This window comes from Phoenix dactylifera, chromosome 2 (genome assembly GCF_051530095.1).
Source record: "Phoenix dactylifera cultivar Ajwa chromosome 2, Ajwa_hap1_PhDact_Kaust_v1.1, whole genome shotgun sequence".
NCBI classification, from domain to species: Eukaryota; Viridiplantae; Streptophyta; class Magnoliopsida; order Arecales; family Arecaceae; genus Phoenix; species Phoenix dactylifera.
This window is the reverse complement of record NC_143191.1, coordinates 50614920-50642063: the sequence shown is the minus strand read 5'-3', so window position 1 is coordinate 50642063 and position 27144 is coordinate 50614920. Positions and strand designations below refer to the sequence as shown.

At 40.9% G+C, this 27144-nt stretch overlaps 1 protein-coding gene and 1 long non-coding RNA gene across 7 annotated transcripts; both read left to right on the top strand.

Annotated features, from left to right (window-relative positions):
• Window positions 1-1880: 1880 nt before the first annotated feature.
• On the top strand, window positions 1881-14097 carry LOC103718151 (nodulin homeobox-like). Of its 6 annotated transcripts, none has more exons than XM_008806832.5 (18): window positions 1881-2173; window positions 3350-3475; window positions 3550-3705; window positions 5476-5559; window positions 5645-5770; window positions 7035-7259; window positions 7667-7798; window positions 7901-7996; window positions 8089-8250; window positions 8333-8648; window positions 8749-8871; window positions 8974-9043; window positions 11510-11570; window positions 11757-11867; window positions 11956-12142; window positions 12215-12414; window positions 12500-12534; window positions 13301-14097. In XM_008806832.5, exons 1-18 carry the CDS (start codon window positions 2132-2134, stop codon window positions 13875-13877), a joined length of 2829 nt encoding a protein of 942 aa, XP_008805054.4. In that variant the 5' UTR covers window positions 1881-2131; the 3' UTR covers window positions 13878-14097. The 6 variants fall into 6 exon arrangements, with proteins under 6 accessions (XP_008805054.4, XP_038981275.3, XP_008805057.3 ...); XM_008806835.5 differs by having other exon boundaries at window positions 1885-2173; window positions 5476-5551; XM_039125347.3 differs by lacking the exon at window positions 5645-5770 and having other exon boundaries at window positions 1882-2173.
• A 3141-nt stretch (window positions 14098-17238) lies between these two features.
• LOC149768389 (uncharacterized) lies at window positions 17239-18203 on the top strand. Its single transcript, XR_016399536.1, has 2 exons — window positions 17239-17360; window positions 18045-18203. It is a non-coding gene; the product is annotated as an uncharacterized LOC149768389 (long non-coding RNA).
• Window positions 18204-27144: the final 8941 nt, after the last annotated feature.

Genomic DNA, 27144 nt, shown 5'->3' with positions numbered 1-27144 from the left:
TAAAATAACATATTAATGTATTATGATATAAATATTTATTCATTGAAATGTATTTATTTATTATCTTATTTATTATTCATTCATTCATTCATTTATATAAATATTTATTTATGCATTTATTTTTAAAATGGGGGTATTTTGTTTTAAAAATAGAGCTTTCCGACAAAGTTGAAAATAACATTTTCGGAAAGCTCCAAATTGGAGCTTCTCCTCAAAAGCTGTTTTCAGCTTTCCACAAAAGCTGAAACAGCTTTCCGAAAATTTTACCAAACACCATTTTTTATCTAAAAGTACTTTTGGAGGGCCAGAAAGTGCTTTTTGGCCCTCCAAAAGCTCCCCCAAACAGGGCCTAAGACTCTAGTCCAAAGAAAGCCAACCGTAGAAAAGAGCTTAAAGACAAAATGGAAAGAAAAAAGGTCTTCCTATGAGTTCATCTTAGGCCGACCTATTGCAGGAAAGGCTTTAAAGAGAAAACGGCCTTAGGCTCCCAAATACTGATTTTGTTCTAGTAGAGTTCTTAGCTGCAGTCATCCAAATGTGCTAATAATAACATTCGGTTTTATATTGGAACAGAATCTACCAAAGATTGAAATCCGTCTTAAGCAAATTTCTGAGATTATACAAGATCCACCCCAGTCGATGTTTTTTTTTTTTTTTTTTTTTTTTTATGTTGAGACAGATTACTACTCTTAACTTTGCCCAAGACAAGTACAAATCCTCAACAAACCTAGCTGTAGGAAATTTCTGTAATCAGAATTTGTGGTGAATACCATATTAGAGGTGGGTGCAAAAAGCCATTACAATCCCAATTTTTAAAGAGCTCATACAATTGAGGTGCCTGCAAAATTATTATTTGCTGCAATCAATTTAGACGTTAATTTCTTTACAAATTCATGTACCCCTACCCTATCACATCACAACGATCGTGTCATATATGTACGGCTGTGATTGACGAATGGATCACAAAACTCTTTTCTTGCACAAAATAACACAAGGTATAATTCACAAAAGTTGGTCGTGTTAAAGTACGTAGCTCGTGGGTAGTTCTATATACACCCCCCCTATTGCTCAGGACACCCCCCAACCAAACTAATCTTTAGTGTAATTACCATATTGCCCTTGAAATTTTCTCATACACCCCCCTCCTCCTCCTCCGTTTCGTTTTGAAAAGAAAAAAAAAAAAAACACCCCTCAAACCCCCCTTAAACCCCTCCTCCCCCGTTCCCCCTTCTCCCTCTCGTCGCCGGCATTCTCCCGATCTCCGACCACCTCGCCGGCTTCTCCCGGAACCACCTCGCCGGCTTCTCCCGAATTTTTTTTTTTCACGGTTCGTGCTCCGTTCGGCACTGGATCGCCGAACAAAAGGCTTCTGTTCGGCTCAACAGTGCCGAACAGAAGCCTTCTGTTCGGCAACCCTCAACCGAACAGATATGTTCGGCTGCACAATGCCGAACAGAAGGCTTCTGTCCGGCACTGTTCAGCCGAACAGAAGCCTTTTGTTCGGCGATCCAGTGCCGAACGGAGCACGAACCGTGAAAAAAAAAATTTCGGGAGAAGCCGGCGAGGTGGTTCCGGGAGAAGCCGGCGAGGTGGTCGGAGATCGGGAGAATGCCGGCGACGAGAGGGAGAAGGGGGAACGGGGGGTTTTGGGCGTTGGCGAGGTGTTTTGGAGGGGAAGAGCGGGGTGGGGGGGTTGGGGGGTGTAGAGAGCAATTTAGGTGAGGGGGTGGGGAGGGTGGGGGGTAATTTAGGAATTTTTAATTTTTTAGGGGTGTCCTTAGCAAATGGGGGGTGTAGAGAGTATTTAATTTTTTTTTAATTTTTGGGGGGTGTCCTGAGCAATAGGGGGGGTGTATATAGAACCACCCGTAGCTCGTCAACCTTAGGTCTTTTTCCGTCCCTTCCAGTTTCCACTTTCCACCCCCGAAGCCAAGTGCAGATTTCTTCGTTTTGTCCGCGGCCCGCCCGCCGACCCGAAACCTCACCTCGCCGTGACGTCCCCACCGTCCGTTCCGCCTGCCGCGCGATCGACACCGCCCATCTCATCCTCGCCGGTCCTCCTGCAACTCTTCGGCAGCAAATCCGTCCTTTGGACTCCCAAACCATCGGCTGTTCGATTTGGTTTCCGGAGATGAGACATGTCAGGGAGGAATCCTCCTCCAGCAAGGATCAGGTTCGTTCCGGTGGCGATTTCATTTCTTCGTTCCTTCTGGTTGTGAATCCTCTTTTTCTTGTTGGAGATTATTTGTATTACGAAAAGTCCCGTTTACCGATGTTAGAATTTGGTAAATAAAATCTGATTAGATTAAAAATAGAAAAAAAGTTGCCAAATTTGGGTGCATGTTTGTCACATTATGATTTTTGATGTTCTGTAACATGGTTTTAATTTCACTCAGTTGACAGATGTAGTCTCTTTGGCATAAGCATGTTGATTGTTACTTTGGTCAGCAAGAATAGATCATCAGCACTGGAAAAAGTAGACGCAATGAAAAAAAAAAAGGGTTTTGGCCCAAGTGGATAACTTCAAGAAGACAAGCTTTGCTTGGGCATGTTGGCCTTCATACTTTACTTGTTTGCACATTCCCCTAATGAAGCACTTGTAATAAGCTTTTAATCTGCACCTGACTTGAGAGATCTCAAATCTCTCACATCATGCCCCAGTGACACCTGAATTCTTACCACTAGATTTCATTTGTTCAAACAAATATAAAGATAATGCAAACTCGCCATCGCAAGCACCATTTGTAACTCTTTGCTCTAGCCTATCAACTGCACGTGCACTAGACTTGGAACCTCAACCTTCGTGTCTACATTTGAAGATGAACAATATGCCGTAATTTTCAAGCACGATCCTCTGATTCCATTTTAGTTAATTTTAGTTGCCCCTTGACAACCATCTGCATGTTAGTAATTCATGTTCTCCTAATGAACCATATAACTTCTTACACTTTGCTAGAGGTGTTTATACACTTGGAGATGCATTGTGGAATGGCTGAGAGTTGGAAGTATTCTTATATGAAGTCTGCAACTATCTACACTTTGAAAGTTCTGAAAAAAAAAAGTCACGTGGGGTTCTCTGCCTGCACTTGCTCATATTATGCTCAATTGCTTTCTTGTGACTCAACATTCCAATTCGCATGAAAGATTTTATTTTAGATACTGCAAGCTTTTAGTGTATTCGACTATCATATAGTGCTATAAAGGCATATCTACAGTTTATAAGCTTAGCTTTAATCCTTTTTGCATGTCACTTTTTTGTTTTCTTTTATCCTTTCAATAGACCTTCATTACAGTCTAGTTAGCGCCTGAAACAATTATCAACCTGAAAGCCCTCACTATTTTCTGACAGATCATTGACTTAATCTTAGCCATTGGAGAGTTAAATGGATTAAATTCTAGAGAGCTCAACAAATTGTTGAAAAAATCTGAGAATTTCACCATACAATGCAAAACAGAAAATGGATCTCTGAGACAGGTAATTTCCTCATCACTTTATTTCATGAAAATTTATACTCAAATGGTTCTACCTGACATTATGTTTGGTTTCAGATTGATATGGAGAAACTTGCATCTTCTCTCCCTCTACACCTTATTGCCGTCCTTTTGTCACCTGAGAGGGATATGCACATGGGACATGTGCTTCGTGGTGTTCGGCTTTTACATACTCTGTCTGATCTGGCAATTCGCCATGCTAGACTTGAGCAGGTTTTCATCCTTTCCATATCTCGTCCTCTGTTGAGAATTCTCATGAAAATGGCATACATTTATTGCATGACCTGCTCATTATTTAATTTCTTGTTATCCCTTTATTTTGTTTTTTAAGAATTGTTACTGGAAAAGGGATTTGTAAGCCATTTGAGAAGTTACTAAGTGTCATATTGCATTCTGTTTGTGTAGATGATTGGATAGTTTTTACTGTATTTGTTTCTTAAAGATGGTTGTCATGCCTAACGTGCTAAGTTCTGATTACTAAGAAACTTGGCATATGGTTGAGTGCTGCTAATAAATCCTACATATCAGGAATGTCAGTATCGTCATTGTAGTTGTTATTAACTAATTACATTATAAATCTCTTCCCATTTTTGATGCTTAGGATCTTCTTTGATACATTCTTTGTATCTTTGGGTGCTCTAGTAGTTACTAGCATAGTGCTGGATGTACAAACGAGTTGAAACTTTAGTAAAACAAAAATATGCTGATTCAAGACTTTTTCCTAAAATCCGGTGGGATTGTCTTTGACAATAATAAAAGGGTGGTGTCTTCTTTTCTTTCCTTTTCTTTTCCTTTGTTTTTCTGTGATAGAAAAAGGCCCATCGATATTTAGAATTAATTGTCCAAAAATTTAACAACATAGTCAACTCTAATAGGCTGTTAAGCTTTAAAAAAGATGCTGATCAAACGATCTCCTCTCTTGCTTCATTTGGTAACCAAGTCGTTGGTTCGTGGTTACATCTTCTTAGGGTCTGCAAGCTGTCGCAGTAGAAGTTTTATATGGAAGAGTGGAGTCTCCAAATGCATTTGTGGTATCTGTGCATAGTTAATTTGAAAGAGATGTTCCTGCAACTGAAGTCTTTCTACATTACCATCTCTTCTCTCTTGCTTCATTTGCTAACCAACTAGCTGGTTCGTGGTTACATCTTCTTAGGGTCTGCAATCTGTCCCAGTAGAATTGTTATATTGAAGAGTAGAGTCTCCAAATGCATTTGTGGTATCTGCGTATAGTTAATTTGAAAGAGATGTTCCTGCAACTGAAGGTTTAATAGATAGTGATCTTTTTTTTTCTCTTCTTTTTTTTTTTGTCTTTTGCATTTGTAGCATGCATGGGGAATGCTATATGGTCAAGCATTAGATCAGAATCTATATAGTAATTGTGTATATAATTTGTCCTCCCTGTTCTTTAGTTGGTTTGCTAATTCTTACATATTGCTTAATGGCATTAATTAATTAATCTGGAGAGGTTAACCTGTTTAGCAACTCTAACATTTGCCATGTCTAGCCTGATGCTCCCAGTTCTTAAACAAGAGCCTTGAGCTGTTTGATTACGTTAGTATCAAAAATAGGTTTTCCTTGGTCAGGCATTATGTGCACTCCTAAAATGCTTTCCATTAATATCAGTTGCATAGAAGGTCTGGTCAGGCATTTTTATTTGATGATTCTGCAAGTGGTGGGCCATAGTAGTGCCCATTAATTATTTGACAGATATCTCACCAGAACTTAAGTTTTTATAGCTATTGCATAACCTCCATGTTTATCAGTAAATACAGGTCAAGGTTAGAAGTGTTTTTTTTTTTTTACTTTAATAATTTTAGGATATTCTGCAGTCATCTAGTGGGTTCCTGCGCCTGCTGAGTGTGGCTACTAAATGCTTTGCAATCCACTTGTATAGGTGTTAATTTCCTTCAATTTATTTTGATATGCTTGAATAAAATTTCTTGGAAAAAAATGATGCCTAGTTTCTAACATTTGATCTTCCAGATTCTGCTTGATGATGTAAAGCTGTCTGAACAAATACTGGATCTGGTGTTCTACATGTTAATTGTTCTTGCACATCGTAAGCAGGTTCAGCCCTCCCCAACCACCTCCTCACTGTAATTGCCAATTGCAGGTTTTATTGCAACTTTTTTTTTTTAACTTTTTGAATTAGGCTAAACAAATTGAAAGTCCCCCCCTTCTGCACCCGGCGCTTGTTGCCTGCAGCCTTCATCTTTTGACAGGTTATTTTTCATCCCAGTGGCATGAACTTGTGCTTATTCTGAATGCACATCCCAAGGTGCAAGATCTTCCCATAATTCATGTGTCTTATTTTCTTATTTCGTCATCAATTTTCATATTTTGTGAGTCTTATCACTGGTTATCACATTTTTCTTGGGCAGCACCTCTCGTTCTTTTGCAAATTTCTCAATCATCAGTAGGCTACTGCCTTGATGAGTCACATTATTATCCATATGCATGCATAGTTTCATTAACCTTTCAATGCATACGTTGAAGCATTGCTTCCCTTTGCTATTATTTTGTGGACCAATTTCATGAGTTAGGAAATGCATAAGGTGATGCAATCATTTGTGCATTTACTTTTTCCCCCTTCATCTTTTTCATCTTCTATAAGTTTCTTTTAACAATGTGCTCAGATTTACCCTATAGATAATTGTATCTGACCTCCCAGATAGCATTTTTATGCTTCATGTTTCATTTCAGACCTAAAAATTGATTGTAACTGGATGCCTTGTTGTAAAAGCATTTTGCCTGGTTCAGGATAACTAGATCCATATTCTTTGCTATGGCATTAAGTGTGGATTATGTGAAAGCCACCAACATGTAGTATCCTTTAACACATTGCAGAACAGAAAATTGCAATATGATGAGGAAACAAAGTGCATAGATGACCTAATGGTAAGCTTTGATGATCTCATCACCTATTTGAAGGAAAAGGACAAAACAAAGTATGGAATTTTGTCTTTTTCAGATTTCAAGGAGAAAACTGGCTTGATTTAATAGGTAAATTATATGTTTAAATCTTGCTATTCAATGTACAAAATAGAAAAGAAAAGGAAAAAGAAAATACTAAAGGGGATGGGTGGACTTGTTGAGCTGGTAGTGGTCTATTATTGCATGTGTAACTAATGCATGCTTAAACAGACATTAGGTGAAGATGTTGAGTTTCTAGTACTTATAGGCTTCACATTCGAGTTCTAGGACTTGACATGAAGTATGATAACTCACATTTTACCTTTACTGTAGACTTATGATCCATCTTATAATGTAATGGATAAATTCTAGATAGAGAGCATGCTTCTAAAAAACTAATTAGCTCAAGCCATTGCTTGTGTTTCAGTGGGTAATACTATGACAAGGAATTCTTTTGCAACTTTCAATATGTATCTTTTTCAGTTTATAAATTTGCATGCAACTAAACAAATCTATGCTTACAAAATATCTGTTTTCCTGGTTTTCAAAGATTTGCTTCAACTCCAGTGCATCTTTATGTGTCATGTATTGCGACAGTGTTGTTTCACCACCATTGCTTTCAATTTCAGGTTGATATGTATATTGATTCAGCTTTTGATGCTGTGCATGAAGACATTAAAATATTACATAGCGAGTTTTCTGAATTAAACAATGAAGTCCTATGCAACAAATCCAGTCTCCCTGCTGCTGAAAGAACAGCCCACTATATTTGTCAACAGACCGAGGCTTCATTGCAGTTTCTTTTATTCTTGTGCCAGCAAAAGGTGATCCGGGACCGTGTCCTTAAACACAAGGTGGAATATCTTAACAGACTGCATATTTCTTACAAGAATGCAACTCCCCCCATCAGCTGGCATGTATAACATACTCTAGTTGGGCAGCACACCGTCCAGGATGAAAGTGGCGGACCCATCATTTCCACCACTATATTGCTTCTTGTGGAATGCTAATGGCAAGGGTATGCTCTACCCTACCACCCTAGGATTCCACAATTGCCTTCTGACACAGTGCTCATGAAGTGTGTGCTACATGTATTTGCTGATGTCTTATGTATATTGAATCAAGTTCAGAGAGTAACCTCTGTCACTTTCCATAATATGCGGCCCTCCGAGTGTTGATTAGGCTCTTGTAATATCTGTTTCTTAGATTTTTGTAATATCTATTCATTAACAAATTACCCAAGCCTCTAAACTTAATGCAGGAACTATGTAAAAATGGGGGCATCCTTTTACTGGCTCGTATGATTCTAAAGTTAAATGTTCCACATTGTTTTAAGGAGTCTTTTGACATAGTGGCTACTGTATCCAGGCTGAAGGCAAAAATTCTATCTATTGTAAGTTCGAATTTACCATGTCTACTTATTTTTAATCTCTTTAACCCCTTGCCAAATTTTGGAGTCAGTATTGACGTCAGTCATCAATATTTCTATGTGCAGTTGTTGCAGCTGTGTGAAGCAGAGAGTATTTCTTACCTTGATGAGCTTGCTAGTTCCCAAAAGACCATGCACCTAGCAAAATCTGTTGCATTAGAGGTAAGTTCTGGAAGGGAGAGTAAGTGCCACATTTATCATGTTCACTTTTTACTTTGAGCTGTTATTCATCCGTTTATATCTCACCAATGCAGTTCCTTAATCTGCTGAAGAGTGCATTCAGACGAGAAGCCAAACAACTTGGTCATTCTCATGACAAGAGCAGCCGGATGGGCCTTGTGCTTCTTAATGGATTGTGTCTATCTGATATATTTTCTGATGATTCAAATTTCCGGTCTTTCTTTATGACTAATATGGTATGCTATCTGAAATTCAGTATCTTAGTCCTTACCTGATATATTATATGCTTTATGTCACAACTCGATTTTGTTTTGCCAGATTCCAGTTCTTGTTGAAATTTTAGCGATTCCCCATGATGAGTTCTTATCAAGTTGGTGCTCTGTCAATATACCAATGGTAGAGGAAGATGCTAATCTTGAGTATGACCCATTTACTGCAGCTGGTGTGGCCTTATCTACTCTAAATAATGGCTGTGAGAGTGCTCAATCAGCACCGATTCTTCTGGTCGAAACTAATTATGCATGCCCAAGCAGTTTCAGTGGCATGCCTTCAGTTGCATATGCACAGCAAAGAACATCATACTTAGTCAAAATAATAGCAAATCTGCAAGTTTTCGTTCCTAATATATGCGAAGGTGACATCTTCAATGCATTATTTTATTGTATGTAAACTGAAATGTTTTTAGCTCTAAACTATCTATTCCTGATAATTGAGTTCTATGCTATAATCAACAGAAGAAGAAAAGGATTTATTCCTCAACAAATTTCACAAGTATATGCTTATGGAGATCCTTCAGTTATCCAAATACCCCTCGAGTTCTTGTATAGAGCAGACTACCACAATTTGTAAAAACTTAAGTATACTTCTTCTCTAGATATTTTGGTTAAGTTTATGAAATTTGAGATTCCTAGGTATAGTATACTTTCTGAAACTTGCAAATCATTGGCATGGGTATTTAGGTTCTTTATCTGACTATGCAAGATCTTTGACTCCCAACCTATTGAACGATGAGGATGTGCATCTTTTAAGGTGATTGAAATCCCTTCCTTTGAGAAGTAATAGTAGTTGTATGTATGTATCTTTCTACTTCAACTCACTAACACCTTTGAACTCATATGCCAAGTCAACACTCTAAAGTTTCATTTTGTAATTAGATTGCAAATTCAGTTCAAGTCTTCAAATTCTCGAGAACAAATAAGTTGGGAGTAGAGTAATTAAAATGTGCCTGCTAATGTCTAGTAGCACACATAAATATGAAGTTGGTGTTTTATGTATGTTTTGTCAGATTTGTTGGGAAAGGTCATCATATATTCCTTAGCCTATTTATTCACGACTGCACTTTTTGTAGGAATATGTACTCCAAAAATGCTTGACCAAAACATATGATCCTTTATTGAGCGAACCATGCCATGGAGCAATAAAAAAATTTGATTTACGTGCGAGATGAAAGTCTCATGCACGGTTTTGAATGAGAGAAAGAAGCGAGGAATCCTCTTTTCGACTCTGACTCTCCCACTCCAGTCGTTGCTTTTCGGAAAATAAAGAAATGGTTGATATATTCAAGATAATTACGTATTTACAAAATACCGTCTCAATTCATCCTATTTCATCAGATCCGGGATGTGATATGGTTCCGAAGGATGAACCGGATATGGACAGTTCCAATAAGATTTCATTCTTGCGTATTATGTGTATTTTGTACTTGTAGCCCTCGATATATTCCCATTGCATGTTTTAGACCATTGGGATGCATGATTTGGATGAAGGAGACAACAAAAGATGACATTTCTTAATTATAAAACCATAAAAATAATCTAGATTGATGTTTGAATAGGTTTCTACAAGCTTGGTTTTTTGTGCATTCATTATATATTTAAGTATTGTGTACCAATCTGATGCATGCAAGTACTTGGCATGTCGTGGTGTTACGCACTAGCCATTTACTGGCCCAAAAATTGGCATGATGGTAGTACTTTATTTTCAATGCCTAGGTGATCTCTACCTCCCAGGTAGAAGGCACTGCAGAGTTTATCTTCCTTATCCATCCATCTCTTAAATAAAAACATGTCACTCTAACATGGATTCATTTCTTGCTAAACTGCTGTATTTTTATGATACAGCGTAAATGGACCACCTAGCATGCTATTTGCTGCATGTTATCCTAATACAAGACCAACTTGTGTTATCAGTCCCCCCTCAGGGGCTTTGTTTTGTCATCGAATGACTGGAAAGGGAATAGACTAGCATAAGTAAAGAGAGGAGGTGAACAAAAAGGAAGTATTCCATGTGCCTCCGCATCGCCTCTCTTCTTTGTATCATCTCTTGTCTATCTTCTTCTCTTGTATCTTCTATCTTCTTTTTAGTCTTCTTATTTAAGTTATCATGAAAGCATATTTGTGTATTTGGATTTTAGATGAGATCTTTATCATAGAGTGGTTGTTCAACAACAAGGAAGATAATTTAAATTTGGATTCTTAAAGCCCTACATTGATTTAGGCCTTCATTATCCTGATTTGAGTTTTAGAAATCCTTTCTAGTGATAAACAATGAAACTCGGATTTATCATTTATATTTCCAAATACAGGTAAGCAGGCTTTCCCATAGGATGTTCTCTTTTTTATTCCATATTTTGATTCAGCCGAAATTAAAATCACAAAGGATCCTAGTATTTTGTAGTCAGCCAAAAAATGGAATTAATTTTATGTTCACACACCACTTTGATAGTTTTTATTTGGCTCATTATGTGATTACCATCATCGAATGTCTCTCCCACTATAATAGGCTCAACTATCGAGCATGATTCTTCTCGAACAGACTTAGTACTTTAAGATAAACCATCAATTTCTTGTAAACACTAAGAACTGGTGAAATTCGTAGCTAAGATGATTTTAGGCAAGTGATGGGACTGCAATGAAACTTAGAAGCATGGTATGCTGTACTGTACTGTACCGGATGCTACCAGACGTACCGTACCGATCTGGTACCGGTACTGATATTGGTGGCGTACCGTATACTGTACCGACACTATGATAGTGTGGCACTTCAGTATGGGGTCCGGTACCGGTACGGCAAACCTTTCTTAGAAGGCTTCTAAGTTTGTAGATAAACCTACCTTGTTGGTTGCAATTAGTTCTCATGCAAACAGGAAGCAACTTGTTGAAATTTCAATAGATATGGTTAGAGTGTAGACAAGGAGGGAGGATGATAAGGTTTTGTACTATGGAACGTGGTATATTTCTCAGTCACAATTGGAAGCCAAGAATCAAATCGAAATCTAAAATCTCATCTGGGATCTGTTGTATGTTTGTGTGTGCAGGCATGTGCATGCATATAGATACATGCAGAGTTGAAATTCAGATCAATGTGTACCTTTTATTAGGATATAAATGTTTGATGAAAGTATTCTGGGCTAGTTAGATTACTGCATTTTCTTCCTATTATATTTTCTTCTTTGAAAATGATGTGTGCTTTTGTTGCTTAAATTTTCTTTTGCAGTGTATTCTCTGATCAACTGCAAAGATCAGTTGAACCACATATTAGAAACAATTTGGTTCAGGTAAGTAACAGCACCCATCCTCACCCCCCCACACATATGCGTGAACAGATACAAATTTGTAAGATAAAAGACTCAACTCATAATATTATGAGATTGTATTTTTTATTCTTTAGATTTATGTTTTTGTTTTCAATTTGTTAATTCATTTGACTTTTTACGTTTGCCCTTACTTGAATGATGGCCTAGCTGCTCCTCAAAGATAAAGGTACATCAGGCAACAAAGATGGATATACAATGCAGCAGTCTTCACTTAATTGGACTCAAGTTTCAAGTCCCTATATCAACAAATGCCAGCAGGTAATCTCCCAAAGCTCATTTTGCAAAATAATCAGGTAAGATTGGTCTTGCTTTCTGATAGTGTAAACTGAAAATCAATTGTTAACAGGATGCTCAAAGTAACGGGAGGACTGCATCATCTCTAATGAGAAAACTAGATGCAAGTGCTCAAGAAGAGTCTCCAATCTTTAATACTAATGATGTTGATGCGAAAGGGAGAACTCCAGAAGGTTCCCTCCAAGAGATAGATCAGCTTAATGTTACAAGTAATCAGATTGAGAACTTTGAAACAAAAGGTATAGAATTGAACTCTGGCAAAATCAATCTTGACCTGTTATCTGATGATGGGGAGTTTTCTAAATCGGCAGAGCATGCAAAAGAAAGTGGCTTCCAGGAAGATGAGAAAGCAGAGAGTGTCCAGGGTGAAGAAAAGCAACCAAGAAAGAGAAAACGAAATATTATGAATGAGAAGCAGATATTTTTAATTGAAAAGGCCCTCCTGGAGGAACCTGAAATGCAGAGAAATGCGGCTTCGTTGCAGTCATGGGCAGATAAGCTGAGTTGTCAGGTGTTTAACATTGCCTAGAATTTTGTTTAGTCATTTTTTGAGACCACCTATCTAATCTTAGTTCTAACCTATTACATATTTCCAGGGCTCAGAAATTACATCCTCTCAGCTAAAGAACTGGTAAGAGAGCACCCTGCTTATATTAGCATTTTCTTAAAAGCATGCCAGCATTATTGTGTTAATGTAAGAGTCGTTTTCCCTCCTTGGCTTGAGCTCTTAGTAGGAATCTCTCTCTCCGTGTGCGCGCGCGCGCGCATGTGGGGGGGTGGGCACACATGCATGTGTGTATATTTGATGAAGCATGATATTTTCCCAGGCTACGTTAACCTTGTGGAGGCATGCTTGACTTTTACACTACCTATTCCTCTTGTGACCATTCCCATTGTGCTGCAATGTTTCTTTTATATTTTGTTCAATGACATCAAGGATAGGTCTCTGATATTATGGCCTACTTTTTTTTTATTTTTACCAATTACTAGTTAAAATAATTAGCATATAACAGTTGCACTATGGCAAACAAAGTCAATATCAACTCCAATTTATTAGAAGTTTTCTTGCAGTAACATAAAAGTCGTTGAATATAACAATCTTGAGGTAATGATTTCCATTAATCATGATTTCTCCCATAATCATTTGCATTGAGATATTTTTCCCCCATAAAAAGGAGAAATAGAAGTCATCTATTAATATAATGCTTTGTGGCTATTTATTTCTGTTTTATTTTGATTACAGGCTATTATTTCTTTTTAGTAACTGACGGACATATGTTCCATTAAATGTTTCCATAAGCTAACATTCTACCCTCGGTTTCTTTTCCCTCCTTTATTTTCATTATTTTTCAGCACATACTCTGATGCATGTGTAACCTAACCGATCTGAATTGCAGGCTAAACAATAGGAAAGCGAGACTTGCTCGTGCTGCCAGGGGAGCCCGAGCTCTATCTGAAGGGGAAATTGTCTATCCAGATAAGTCCGGTGGGGCCAGCATGTCCCATTCCTATGACTCCCCGGAGAGTGCTGGTGAAGAATTCTATGTTCCATCTACCAGAGGAAGCAGTCACCTATCCATTCCCAGATCTAGTGGCAAGATGAGAAGAGCATCAAGCACTGAGGATAATGACATGATGATCCGTCGTGATTTTGTAAATGGAGTTCAGCAAAACCGCCCTTCCGCAAGATCCGTTTCATTTGAACCCGGCCAGTTTGTTATGTTGGTAGATTTAGAGGGCAAGGAAGTTGGGAAAGGTAAGGTGTTTCAGGTAGAAGGTAGATGGCATGGGAAGAGCTTGGATGATAGCAGCCTGTGCATCGTGGATGTCACAGAGCTCGAGACTGATAAATGGAAAGAGGTTCAACACCCTTCAGAAGCTGCTGGAAGGACATTTGAGGAGGCTGCTGCAAGGAATGGTGGTGTTATGAGGGTTGCATGGAATGTCATCAGAATCGTGTTATTGTCTCGATAAACTGTCTTTTCTAATGCGTAACCGGAGTCTTCTGACTTCTGACGGTGTAAGAAGTTAGCTGATCTCAAGATTTCAGTGTTGTGTTTATTCAGAGGTCCTGATCTGGTTAGAGAGCAGAGTATGTGTCAATATAGAGCCATTGTGAGAAGCAGTCGTTGTTACTGTTACTCCCCATATAAAATTAAATTAATCTCATATACAGTGGCAAATTCTGATGTCATATACAGTTAAGCTTTTTTTGTCAATGGTCAAATTTTAAGTAATTGCAGCATAGATATACACAGAAGAGCCGGTTTTCACCACTGAACAACTAGAAGGGTAGCAGGTTTTCTTATCTGTTTAATTTTCTTCTGACATCAAAGTATGCAATACTTTTTTAGTTTCTTTTATGAAATTCAGATTCAGATCCTCTCTGGTTTGAAAAATAATTAAAGAGCCCTTTTTTTGGGTAAGAAATTAAAGACTCCAGTTGACGTGATAGGATGGTACTAATTAGAGCTGCAAGTGTCTTATTCATCTGCTTTTCTTCTCAACTGTTCGAAATTAATTCAGTCAATCTAAAACTATCTGGATTAGATGTGGATTCGAAAAAGAGAGAAGGAATAGGGGTAAGGAGGCGGCAAGGAGGGGGGCATGCGAATCATGGGGGGCGGCGAAGGGGAGGAGAGGTGGCGGCATCGGGGAAGAAGAAGCGGAAGAGGCGAAGGTGGACAGGGTGGCGGTAGAGCTCACGAGGCTGTGAGGAAAAGAAAGGGAAAGTGGCGGAAAGAAGAGGCGGTGAAGCGGCGGAAAGAAGAGGCGGTGAAGCGGAGGCAGAGCTCTAGCGTTTGCGTCCCTTAGGGATCGACGATGAAGCTCGGGCGGCGAAGCTTGGACAGCTGTGTCTCGCCGTTCGACGCCGGAGGTGGTGACGAGTTGGCGGTGGTGACGAGTTGGCGGTGGCCAAGCGGACCACGCCACCTGCGAACGCAGTGAAGGGGGAGCGGCGCTGCAGAGGGGGAAGAACCTCGGAGACAAAGGTGAGCAGTATCTTTTTTTTTTTTTTTTCTTTTTTTCCTTTTTTTGTGGATTCTTACTGGACTCGGGTTAACGGGCGTAGCTCGATTTGCTAACCCTCTACAACCCGATGAACCTCTCGGGTTGTTGCCAAAGTAGGGCTCGGGCAAGGAGACACAGAGGCTACGGCCGCATGTGCTTCTGTGTTGAGGACCTCCCATGTACACCGCCGTCGAATCCCACAACTAAGGAGGAGCCCATGCCTGGATGATGCCAAGGAAGGGTCGTGCAACGGCCAAACTCAAGATTCGGGCCAATTACTTTGCTTGGAGGGGTGGCCGGACCTTAGCCAAGCCCCTTCAAACTTGGTCAAGCCTAAGCCAAGTCCATTCACACTTGGCCAAGCCTTGGCCAAGCCAAGACCTCCAATGCTTGGCCATCTGTTAGATGTATGCCCTAGAAGCCAATCTGGCTGACACATTGTTAATTCTAGGGACATAATTTTGTACTTGACTATTTATTATTAAATAAATAAAAGGCATCGTTTCATTCATATTATTTATGTGTCTATGAATCGTCCAAGAAATTAATAAGATGATGATGCATATTCTCAAGAGTTGAGAATTTGAGCCATGTATCATTGATGATTAATTTCTAAATGCTCCTGATCAATGGATCATCACGAGGACGGTGATCGATCCGATCAGTGTACAGATCACTTTCCTTCTGGATGGACGAGACTTGAGTCCATAGTGTAGGGACACTGAAGTGATAGTGCAGGTGCTTGTTACAGAACAAGAGTACTGAGCGTGACCAAGACAAGAAGTCACTTGGATGTCTATCCACTCGTCAGTGACTTGCTTGATGTTGTAGTAGTATGACTGGTCCTTTGACCTGCGGTGCTTCAGCTACTCACAGTGAGGTTATTGTAGTTTGACTACACATATACATGGTCTCTAGTCATATGGGTTCTTGTAGTGTAGATTGGCTGTATTAAGTTCACTGTAGGAGTAGGATATGCACTTACATGGAATCTATCGACCTTGATAGAAGAGGAGTGATCCTATGTGATTTGTTAGACTGAGTTCTAAGACCTTGGCCAGGGCAGTAATAGAAAGTGGAGAAAGAGTTTTCCACTATTGAACTCGAGTCAAATAAATCTTGACATATGACAGACGAAGGGGTTTGATGAGTTATCCATGACCTCCGTCCTGTAGGGATCCACGATAGTAGAACTGTATCACACGATAACTGCACCTAGAGGTTCATCATTCTATTCTGCTGGGTAGCCACTACATGCTGCTAGGTGTCACTGGTAGATGGTGGGACTCATAGGGATTATCTCGATGATCGATAAGCCCTAATGAGTAGAGTTGGAATCGTTCCGACCCATTGAAAGGAGTTTTCAATGATATTGTGATAGAGATCACAATATATCTCACTACCAGTCAGAGTAGAACCTATGGGGTCACACACACTAGAGGCATTGACCGATCCGATGATTGAATCGTAATTAGGAATCACAAGTAATCAATTCGATTGATAATAAGCTGAAGAAGGAACAAAGAGAATTAATTAATTGGACTTAAAACAAGAGTCCTACTTGGAGTAGGATTCCTAGAGTCCTAATTGGATTAGGACTAGGAATCCTACTTGGACTGAGATTCCTACTTGGACTGGGATTCCTACTTGGACTGGGAATCCTATTTGGAGTAGGACTAGGATTCCTACTTGGAGTAGGATTCCTACAATCCTAATTAGATTAGGAGTTTTGAATTAAATTTGGATTCCTACTTGGAGTAGGATTCCTAGAGTCCTAATCAGATTAGGACTTCGAATTCAAATTAGAGTCCTAATTGGATTAGGACTAGAATTAAACAAGTCCTAATTGAATTAGGATTTCTTAAGTCCTAATTAATTATTAATCTAATGAATCAACATGACTCCTAATTGGATTAGGATTGAAGAGTTCAATTGAGTCATGGTTCATTCAAGTTCTAATTGGATTAGGACTAGCATAGATTGAACCCAATTGATTCATGATTTGGACTAAACCAAATAGGAGCCCTAGATGCCTTTATAAGGCTTTGAAAGGAGGTGCCCTAATGATCACGTGGCCACCCTCCTCTCCTCTCTTTTCAGCCACCAACAACAAAGGGAAGAAAAGGATCTTGGTGGCCTCCTTCTTCCTCCACCGTTTGGTTCCAACGCAAGGAAGAAAAAGAAGGCTGCAGGGCTTCGTTCCTCTTCTTCTCTTCATCCTTCTTCTTCCTCCTCCCAAGCATAATCAAGGATTGATTGAAAGGGAGGATATCAGCCATCAAAGTTATCTCTGCAAGGGAGCTAGCACCTCGGGGAGATAGAAAGCTTGGATCGGTTTTCTGCTTCGTGTGGATACCCGTAGAGGCCGGGCACTTGAACGGCTTCAAGCGAACCTTCATCCTAAACCACGAACTTCAGTTTGCGGTGATCATCTACCCGCACAAGGTGAAGATTTGATCTTCTAATGTTTTAAAAAGTTTTTAATCCTTATCTATCTACGAACGGTTTTTGAACAACGTTCATGCGATGAACGGTTGATCCCGCGCATGCCTCTTCCGCTGCATCTGAATTTTTTTTAAATTTCAGCGGCATGATCGGGGTTTTCTAACAGTGGTATCAGAGCCTAGGCTTCGTAGATTAAGGTAAGGATTAATTATTAGTAGGCTTATTAGATCTGAAAATTGAAAGATTATGCATGCTGAAAATTTTCTGCATGCAGATTTTTTCTAGGGTGCTGATTTTTGCATGCTGATTTTTATATGATAAGATGATGATTCTAATTGCATTGTTAATGAGATTACAAAGTTTAGAATCATGATTAGCATGATCAGCAACCTATGTCATGAGATAATCAGTTAGTTTTCAGATCTGAAAATTATAATTGCTGCATGTGGTGATGATCATAGGATTCAAACCCTTTTGGTATCAAATGTAATGACCTGCGATGTGATCTGTGATGTCATGTAATTTTTCAGATGCTTGCATGCATCTTATTTGATGTTTTGAGAGGCCTGCGTGCCTCCTAAAAGGAGATGTAATTTATTATTATTTTTATTTTACATCTGATTGTATTTCTATGATGTGATGTACGTCAACGATCAAGTTGAAGATAAGGCATGAGATGAACAGGTGATCTAAGCGGTTGATGGCGATTGGATCAAGAGTTGATCAAGGATCGAATCAAGGAGGCTTGGAACCAATTCAAGAGTTGAAGACCAATTGATCGATTGACGTGCATGTGCTTGTAATACGACCTAACTAGAATCCATGATCATCACCTATTTAAAATTTAGCTTTAATTATTGCTGCGATTATAACTGCCTGCAATGTGCCGTTTGCATGTGATGTGAATGAAAGCCGGGTAGATAGGTTTACATGTGATGTAACAAACCCAATTGAGACCTAAATTAAAACCTCCTCAATCAAGTCAAGAGTGAACCAACATGAGCAAGTCATATTAGATTAATTGATCTAATTGGTGTCTAGAAAAGCATGAAAGGTGGTTACTTAATTAGGACCTTACTCTCTGAGTAAGGGGAGCCTCCCACCTGCTTACCTGGCCAATTGTTCGATTACGTCTTATGAAGAGCTCAAGTTGCAAACACTAAGACCTGATTAACCAATATTAAGTCAATAGGTCTTCCACTGTAGTAGAGCTGCTAAGGCCTTTCTGATGTTGATTTGTCTCGGCTGGATACAGTGGTCAAGTTGCATCGGGGGGCTGGACCTCTCTATAGACATGAGATGTTGTAGGGTAAAGGTGGGGTTGGGCACCAATAACTGTTAGGTGAGGACCCAATGACGACTTTATTCCTACGGTTATACGGTGGGTCTGACTTAACTAAGAAATGAGACCAATAACTGTTAGGTGAGGTTTTCATGGCTTAGAGACTAAGTTACACTACAACATGCTTGAGAAGCATTGTACAAGAGTTGTACATTCATCAATCTATGTGTCACCAATAACTGTTAGGTGAGGTGGCATGTAAATCGGTGGGACCGCAGTACCCACTAGAAATCCTAGTCGTGTGGGATTTCCGTTTTCCTACCAGGAGAGTGTGAGGAATTCGAGAAAATAGTGGGAGTTACATTTGTTCTAAAAGACCTTAGAACAGATTAGGATCAAGTACAAAAGTCTAACTAGAATCTTTACTCTCTGAGGATTATAAAGTCAGCTTCTAGACTCTTAACTCATATCCTATAGAACAACCGTTTGACCAAACCCAATTATAAAGATTGGCTCAGCAAATTTCAAAAAAAAAAAAATCGTTTTGAATTATGAGAAATTTGGGTATATGCTAGACCATGGAATCCCCGTGTTACCAATCCGTCCGATCACTGATCAGCGTAAGACGCTTGTTAAGTGGACGAACAATGACAATAAAGTTAGGTGCTGCACAATGGCATCCATGTCCAATGAATTACAATGCTAGCATGAGAACATGAGACTGCCAGGGACATATTAAATCACCTACAAGAGTTGTATGATGATCAGAGTCGCGCAGCATGTTTTGAAGTGTCCAAGAGGCTCTTTAAGACAAAGATGCGTGAGGGGCAGTCTGTCCACGATCATGGTTTGACCATGATAAAGGACTTGAAGAAGCTTGAGAAGCTCGGCATGACCATGCACAAGGAATTGCAAACGAATTTGATCCCACAATCCCTTCTAGCTTCATATGAACAGTTTATAGTAAATTACCATATGAACAAGATTGTATGCACCAAAATAGAATTGTTGAATAAATTCGTAACTAACTTAGGGATCTTGAAGAAGTTCAAGGGGCATCGTTTTCGCTGTCAAGTTGGTTTCTACTTTCAAGAGAGAGTCTATTTGGAAGAAGAAGAAGCCTGCGAAGAAGCAGAAGACTAAGAAAACACCAAGTTAGGAAGTTCCAAGAAAAAGGCCAATTGCAAGGAAAAGTGTTTCCATTGCATAATGGACGGCCATTGGAAGAGGAACTGTCCTACATACATGGGAAGCATAAAGAACATGAAGGGTGACAGACCTTCAGAAGGTTTGTCAGATATGCTCAGGATACTTAGGGACTGTTACCTATTGCTAGCAGAAATTTGATTTCTGTATTTTATTTAGCATAGAAAGATTTTTATTTATTTGAAAATTAAATTGATTCAAAATGATTTTATGATTGACAGTCTCTATCACATACATATGGATGTATCTGTGAATATATCTGAGCAAATAGTGAATACCATAGGATCTAATAGATCCAAAAATGAGATAAATCTAAAGTATTTATGGCACCTCAGGCTTGGCCATATAGGAGAAGATAAAATAAACAAATTGGAGAAACATGAGCTTTTGGGCTCATTGACTTTCGAGTCATATTTGATTTGTGAATTCTGCCTTCAAGGAAAGATGGCCAAGTTATCCTTTGTAGGACACAGGGAGGTCCACTGAAATACTTATCCTAGTACACACTGATGTGTGTGGCCCATTCGATGTGCAGGCTAGGGGTTATAATTTTTTACTTCATTTTACCGATGATTACTCACGGTATGGATATATGTATGAGACACAAATATGAAACTTTTGAAAGGTTCAAAAAGCTTAGATATGAAGTAGAAAAATAAGCACAAAAACTCATTAAGGTTCTTCGATCAGATCGAGGAAGTGAATACCTTAATGGAGAGTTCCGTGATTATCTCAAGGAGAATGGTATAGTTTCATAATGGACTCCTTCTGGTACACCTCAGCTCAATGGAGTGTCAGAGAGGAGGAATCGGACTCTATTGATATGGTCCAGTCCATGATGAGCTTCACTGATTTACCCTTATTTCTTTAGATGGATGCCCTATTTTCAGCTATTTACTTGTTGAATAGAGTTCCCTCTAAATCGGTTCCTACCACACCGTATGAGATATGGCATGGTAAGAAACCAAGTCTTGGTCATCTCAAGATTTGAGGATGTCCGGCCCACGTCAAAAGACTACAGGCGGACAAACTAGAGGCTAGGACCATAAGTGCTCGTTTTATAGGATATCCTAAAGAGTCATTAGGATACAATTTTTACGTCTCAGAGGAGCACAATGTGTTTGTGAGCCGTCATGCCATCTTCTTGGAAAACCAGTTTATCCTTGATAGAGGTAGTGGGAGAAAAATTGAGCTTGAAGAGAAAGTCTCTGAAAAGCAACGAATCATGGATCCTATCGAACCCATTCATACAGAGCCAGTACACGATGTCCCTCAACCACCTCACAGATCTAGTAGGGTCTCCCATCTTCCCTATAGATACTTAGGTATACTAGAAGAGGATACCGAGAAAATGTTCCTAGTGGGAGATAGGGATCACACGCAGGATCTCAAAACCTACGACGAGGCGATATCAGATATCGATTCCGAGAAATGGTTGGAAGCTATGAAATCAGAGTTAGACTCCATGCATTCCAACCAAGTCTGGACCTTAGTAGATCCACCAGAAGGTATTGTACCTATTGGATGCAAATGGATCTACAAAAGGAAGATATGTTCGGATAGAGAGGTAGAGACCTATAAGGCAAAGCTTGTGGCGAAAGGGTATAGTCAGCGCGAGGGCATTGACTATCAGGAGACCTTTTCACCTGTAGCCATGCTGAAATCCATCCGAATATTGCTTGCCATTGCAGCATTTCAGAAATTAATAAGATGAGGCAGATGGATGTGAAAACAGCTTTCCTGATTGGATATCCTGATGAAGACATCTATATGGAACAGCTTTTGGGTTTCACTTCCAGTGATGGAGATCACAAGGTCTGCAAGCTGCAAAAGTCCATCTATGGACTAAAGCAAGCATCTCGAAGTTGGCACACTCGTTTCGATGACGCAATCAAAACGTTTGATTTCATCAAAAACGAAGAGGAACCATGTGTTTACAAAAGGGTTAGTGGGAGCGCTGTCGTATTTCTCGTACTGTATGTGGACGACATCCTTCTGTTAGGAAATGATATTCCCATGCTAACCTCGGTTAAGGTCAGGTTGTCAAAAAGGTTCTCCATGAAAGACCTTGGGGAAGCATCCTATATTTTGGGAATAAAGGTCTATAGAGTTAGATCTAGAAGGATGCTTGGCCTATCACAGAAGATGTACATAGAGAAACTGCTGAAAAGGTTCAGCATGGAAAACTCTAAAAGGGGTCTCTTACCCTTGAGGCATGGAATAAATCTCTCCAAGAAGATGTGCCCCAACACATCTGAAGAGATTCAACGCATGAGCAAGATCCCCTATGCATCAGCAATAGGGAGCCTCATATATGCCATGCTGTGTACATGACTTGATATAGTACATGCTGTGAATGTCACGAGCATATGTCAATCAAATTCAGGCAAAAAGCACTGGATAGCTGTGAAGAACAGTCTTAAGTACTTGAGAAGAACTAAGGACATGTTCTTGATCCTTGGGAGAAGATCAGAGTTGAAGGTAGAAGGATGCACACATATTGATGATAGAAAGTCTACATCAGAATATGTGCAATGGTGGTTCAGTAAATTGGAAGAGTTCCAAACAACCGATCATTATAGATTCTACCTTAGAAGCTGAATGTTAAGCCGTATCTAAGGGTGCAGTGAAAACCTTCTGGTTAAAAGTTCATTGCAGAGTTAGGTGTAATGTCATTAGATGCCATAACACTTTACTGCGATAACATTGGCACCATAGCACTAGCTATGGAGCCAAGGTCTCATCAGAAGTCCAAGCACATAGAGCGGCGCTTCCACCTCATACGCGACTATGTTGAGAAGAAATATGTAGAGGTGCAGAGAGTAGACTCCGCGGATAACGTGGCAGACCCGTTCACTAAGCAGCTAAGTCAGCAAAAGACTAAAGCCCACCTTAAGAAGATGGGGCTTAGATATATGACTGATTGGCTTTAGTGCAAGTGGGAGATTGTTAGATGTATGCCCTAGAAGCCAATCTGGCTGACACATTGTTAATTCTAGGGACATAATTTTGTACTTGACTATTTATTATTAAATAAATAAAAGGCATCGTTTCATTCATATTATTTATGTGTCTATGAATCGTCCAAGAAATTAATAAGATAATGATGCATATTCTCAAGAGTTGAGAATTTGAGCCATGTATCATTGGTGATTAATTTCTAAATGCTCCTGATCAATGGATCATCACGAGGACGGTGATCGATCCGATCAGTGCACAGATCACTTTCCTTCTGGATGGACGAGACTTGAGTTCACAGTGTAGGGACACTGAAGTGATAGTGCAGGTGCTTGTTACAGAACAAGGGTACTGAGCGTGACCAAGACAAGAAGTCACTTGGATGTCTATCCACTCGTCAGTGACTTGCTTGATGTTGCAGTAGTATGACTGGTCCTTTGACCTGCGGTGCTTCAGCTACTTACAGTGAGGTTATTGTAGTTTGACTACACGTATACATGGTCTCTAGTCATATGGGTCCTTGTAGTGTAGATTGGCTGCATTAAGTTCACTGTAGGAGTAGGGTATGCACTTACATAAAATCTATCGACTTTGATAGAAGAGGAGTGATCCTATGTGATTTGTTAGACTGAGTTCTAAGACCTTGGCCAGGGCAGTAATAGAAAGTGGAGAAAGAGTTTTCCACTATCGAACTCGAGTCAAATAAATCTTGACATATGACAGACGAAGGGGTTTGATGAGTTATCCATGACCTCCGTCCTGTAGGGATCCACGATAGTAGGACTGTATCACACGATAACTGCACCTAGAGGTTCATCATTCTATTCTGCTGGGTAGCCACTACATGCTGCTAGGTGTCACTGGTGGATGGTGGGACTCATAGGGATTATCTCGATGATCGATAAGCTCTAATGAGTAGAGTTGAATCGTTCCGACCCATTGAAAGGAGTTTTCAATGATATTGTGATAGAGATCACAATATATCTCACTACCAGTCAGAGTAGAACCTATGGGGTCATACACACTAGAGGCATTGACCGATCCGATGGTTGAATCGTGATTAGGAATCACAAGTAATCAATTCGATTGATAATAAGCTGAAGAAGGAACAAAGAGAATTAATTAATTGGACTTAAAACAAGAGTCCTACTTGGAGTAGGATTCCTAGAGTCCTAATTGGATTAGGACTAGGAATCCTACTTGGACTGAGATTCCTACTTGGACTGGAATTCCTACTTGGACTGGAAATCCTATTTGGAGTAGGACTAGGATTCCTACTTGGAGTAGGATTCCTACAATCCTAATTAGATTAGGAGTTTTGAATTAAATTTGGATTCCTACTTGGAGTAGGATTCCTAGAGTCCTAATCGGATTAGGACTTCGAATTCAAATTAGAGTCCTAATTGGATTAGGACTAGAATTAAACAAGTCCTAATTGGATTAGGATTTCTTAAGTCCTAATTAATTATTAATCTAATGAATCAACATGACTCCTAATTGGATTAGGATTGAAGAGTTCAATTGAGTCATGGTTCATTCAAGTTCTAATTGGATTAGGACTAGCATAGATTGAACCCAATTGATTCATGATTTGGACTAAACCAAATAGGAGCCCTAGATGCCTTTATAAGGCTTTGAAAGGAGGTGCCCTAATGATCACGTGGCCACCCTCCTCTCCTCTCTTTTCAGCCACCAACAACAAAGGGAAGAAAAGGATCTTGGTGGCCTCCTTCTTCCTCCACCGTTTGGTTCCAACGCAAGGAAGAAAAAGAAGGCTGCAGGGCTTCGTTCCTCTTCTTCTCTTCATCCTTCTTCTTCCTCCTCCCAAGCACAATCAAGGATTGATTGAAAGGGAGGATATCAGCCATCAAAGTTATCTCTGCAAGGGAGCTAGCACCCCGGGGAGATAGAAAGCTTGGATCAGTTTTCTGCTTCGTGTGGATACCCGTAGAGGCCGGGCACTTGAACGGCTTCAAGCGAACATTCATCCTAAACCACGAACTTCAGTTTGCGGTGATCATCTACCCGCACAAGATGAAGATCTGATCTTCTAATGTTTTAAAAAGTTTTTAATCCTTATCTATCTACGAACGGTTTTTGAACAACGTTCATGCGATGAACGATTGATCCCGCGCATGCCTCTTCCGCTGCATCTGAATTTTTTTTAAATTTCAGCGGCATGATCGGGGTTTTCTAACAGCATCTCCAAGGTCGGCTAAAACATGGCCAAGCATGCGAAAGGCACGACGCACCCGTGTGCGGCCCAGGCCGCGGCCGTAAGCGCCCGCGCGCGCGCTAGCCGCACCAGCACGCGCGCGCCCGCTACCGGGCGAGGTTCGACCGCCCGAACCTCGCCGGCCGCAGGGCCTCGCACTCGACCGCGCGCGCCCAACTGTACGCCTGCGCGCGCGTACGACCGCGCCGCGCCTGTTGGCCCACGCGCTCCAGCGCCCTGCCTGGCAGCCTGCCACGCGCAGCGCGTGCCAGGCCCCTGCCAACGCACCCTGCGGCGCCCAGGCGCCCGCGCACCCGAGCCAGCACCATCGGGCGAGGTTCGGGCCAGCAAACCTCGCCGAAGACCGCAACCGCTTGCACGCGCCCATGCCCGCCCAACAGCGGCCTGCGCGCACCACCTGCGCGCATGCGGCAGACGCCTGCCCGACCACCCCTGCCGCGCCTCGGCGCCGGTGCCATGCCCTGTCGTGCCTCGGCGCTCGTGCCACGCCCTGCCAGCGCCCCCTGTCGCGCGCCCAAACGCTCTGCCGTGCGCCCTAGTGCCCTGCCAGCGCCCCTGCCGCCCTAGCCGCGCGCCCAGCGCCCCAGCCGTGCACCCCAGCCTGCCAGCCGCGCCCCAGCGCCTTGCCACACCCCTGCCTGCCCCAGCGGCCACAGCACCCTGCCAACAACCCTGCAGCGCCCATAGAAGCCTACCAGCAGCTGCCATGCGCCCAGCTAGCCATGTGCCATACCTAGCCCGCCTAGCCATGTGCCTAGCCTGCCCAAAAGCCTTGGCCTTGGCCCTTAGCCCCTTGGCCAAGCCTCTAGCTTGTCATGATGAGGTTGGCCCATCACTTAGCCACTTGGGCAACCTCATGAAGTCTATAAATAGGAGGGATTGGGGAAGCTTTGGGAGTCTTTTGTCATCTTGAGAGTCTTGTATTTTCGGCCTAAGGGCTTGGGAGGGCTTTGCCCTATTGTATTCGGTCCTAGAATGTCTCTAAGGACTTGGGCTAGTGAGAACCCATCATAATTCCACTAGATTATGCTTGTAAGCTTCATTTTAGAAATAGAAACCACCTCAAGCTTTCCTCTAAATCTACTTGTGTTCTTGAGTTCTTTTCATTCAAGATAAGGGTCGGGCCAAGCTGCAGCCAGTAGACCCGCCCCTTTGCCTTGATTCCATTGGTTACTAAGTGTTCGGCACAAAACCGGCATTACCCGTTCGGCCCGCATTCATACATCTTGAGGCATTCGGAAGAAGCCTAAGGCGAAGAATTTGGTGTGGCAACTTGGGGCCGAGAGCCGCCCTCCATCAATAGTGCTTTCATTGAGAGATTTCGTCGGAAGAAGTTCCAAGAGAAGCTCCATCGAAGATCTCTCTTCTTAAGAGGTAACGCCTACAACCCCAAGAAAAAAATAATCAGATTATATATTGGGTTGAGTTTGGGTGCTTTACTTTTCATTGCATGCCGAGAAGTGAAGTTTACTTCTTCGTACCTTCATTTTAATTGTTGAGCTTGTGGGAGGGGGTACATTAGAAGTTATTTTGCATGCTAGTAGTGCTCAAATCTCTGCATTTATCTTTCCTACTTGAAAAAGAGGTGAGAGCATTTTTGTTGTAAGGGGGACGGATTGTTTTTTATTTTGCTCATCATAGGGATGGTGCCAATGGAAAGGCTATTGGTAGTACCCGACACTATTTGACCCAACTATTTAGTGCTAGGATATATGAGGGACGGCATAAGAGGGAGGCTACTGGTAGTATCTTGTGCCCTTCTAACTACACCGGGTAGGGAGCAAGTAGAGCAACAATACGTTTCTCTTGGGTGGTGAGGAATTTTATGTTGTAAACTTTTGATTGTAATGTACAACCCATTTTCATATAAAAGAGGAGGGCCATATCATCCTTTGGGTGACGGCCAAAGGAGGTTTGGAGTGAGGATGTGGGATGAAAATGCACGGCTTGAGGCCCTAGAGGGGAGTTCTCAACACCTAAATCGAACCCTTGAAAATGTATCCTCTACCTTAGCCGGGGTAAATTCCCATCTAGAGAGGTTGGAAAGGAGAGTAGGGGAGAGTGAAAAAAAGAGGGTGTATAGAAGGGTTGATGGAGATGAG

Bases quoted from the DNA above. Each gene is read 5' to 3' on its own strand.
- LOC103718151 (XM_008806832.5), top strand. From the start codon at position 2,132: ATGAGACATGTCAGGGAGGAATCCTCCTCCAGCAAGGATCAG. The intron at 2,174-3,349 runs GTTCGTTCCGGT...ATTTTCTGACAG, and splicing joins CCTCCTCCAGCAAGGATCAG to ATCATTGACTTAATCTTAGC. The intron at 7,997-8,088 runs GTAAGTTCTGGA...TCACCAATGCAG, and splicing joins CAAAATCTGTTGCATTAGAG to TTCCTTAATCTGCTGAAGAG.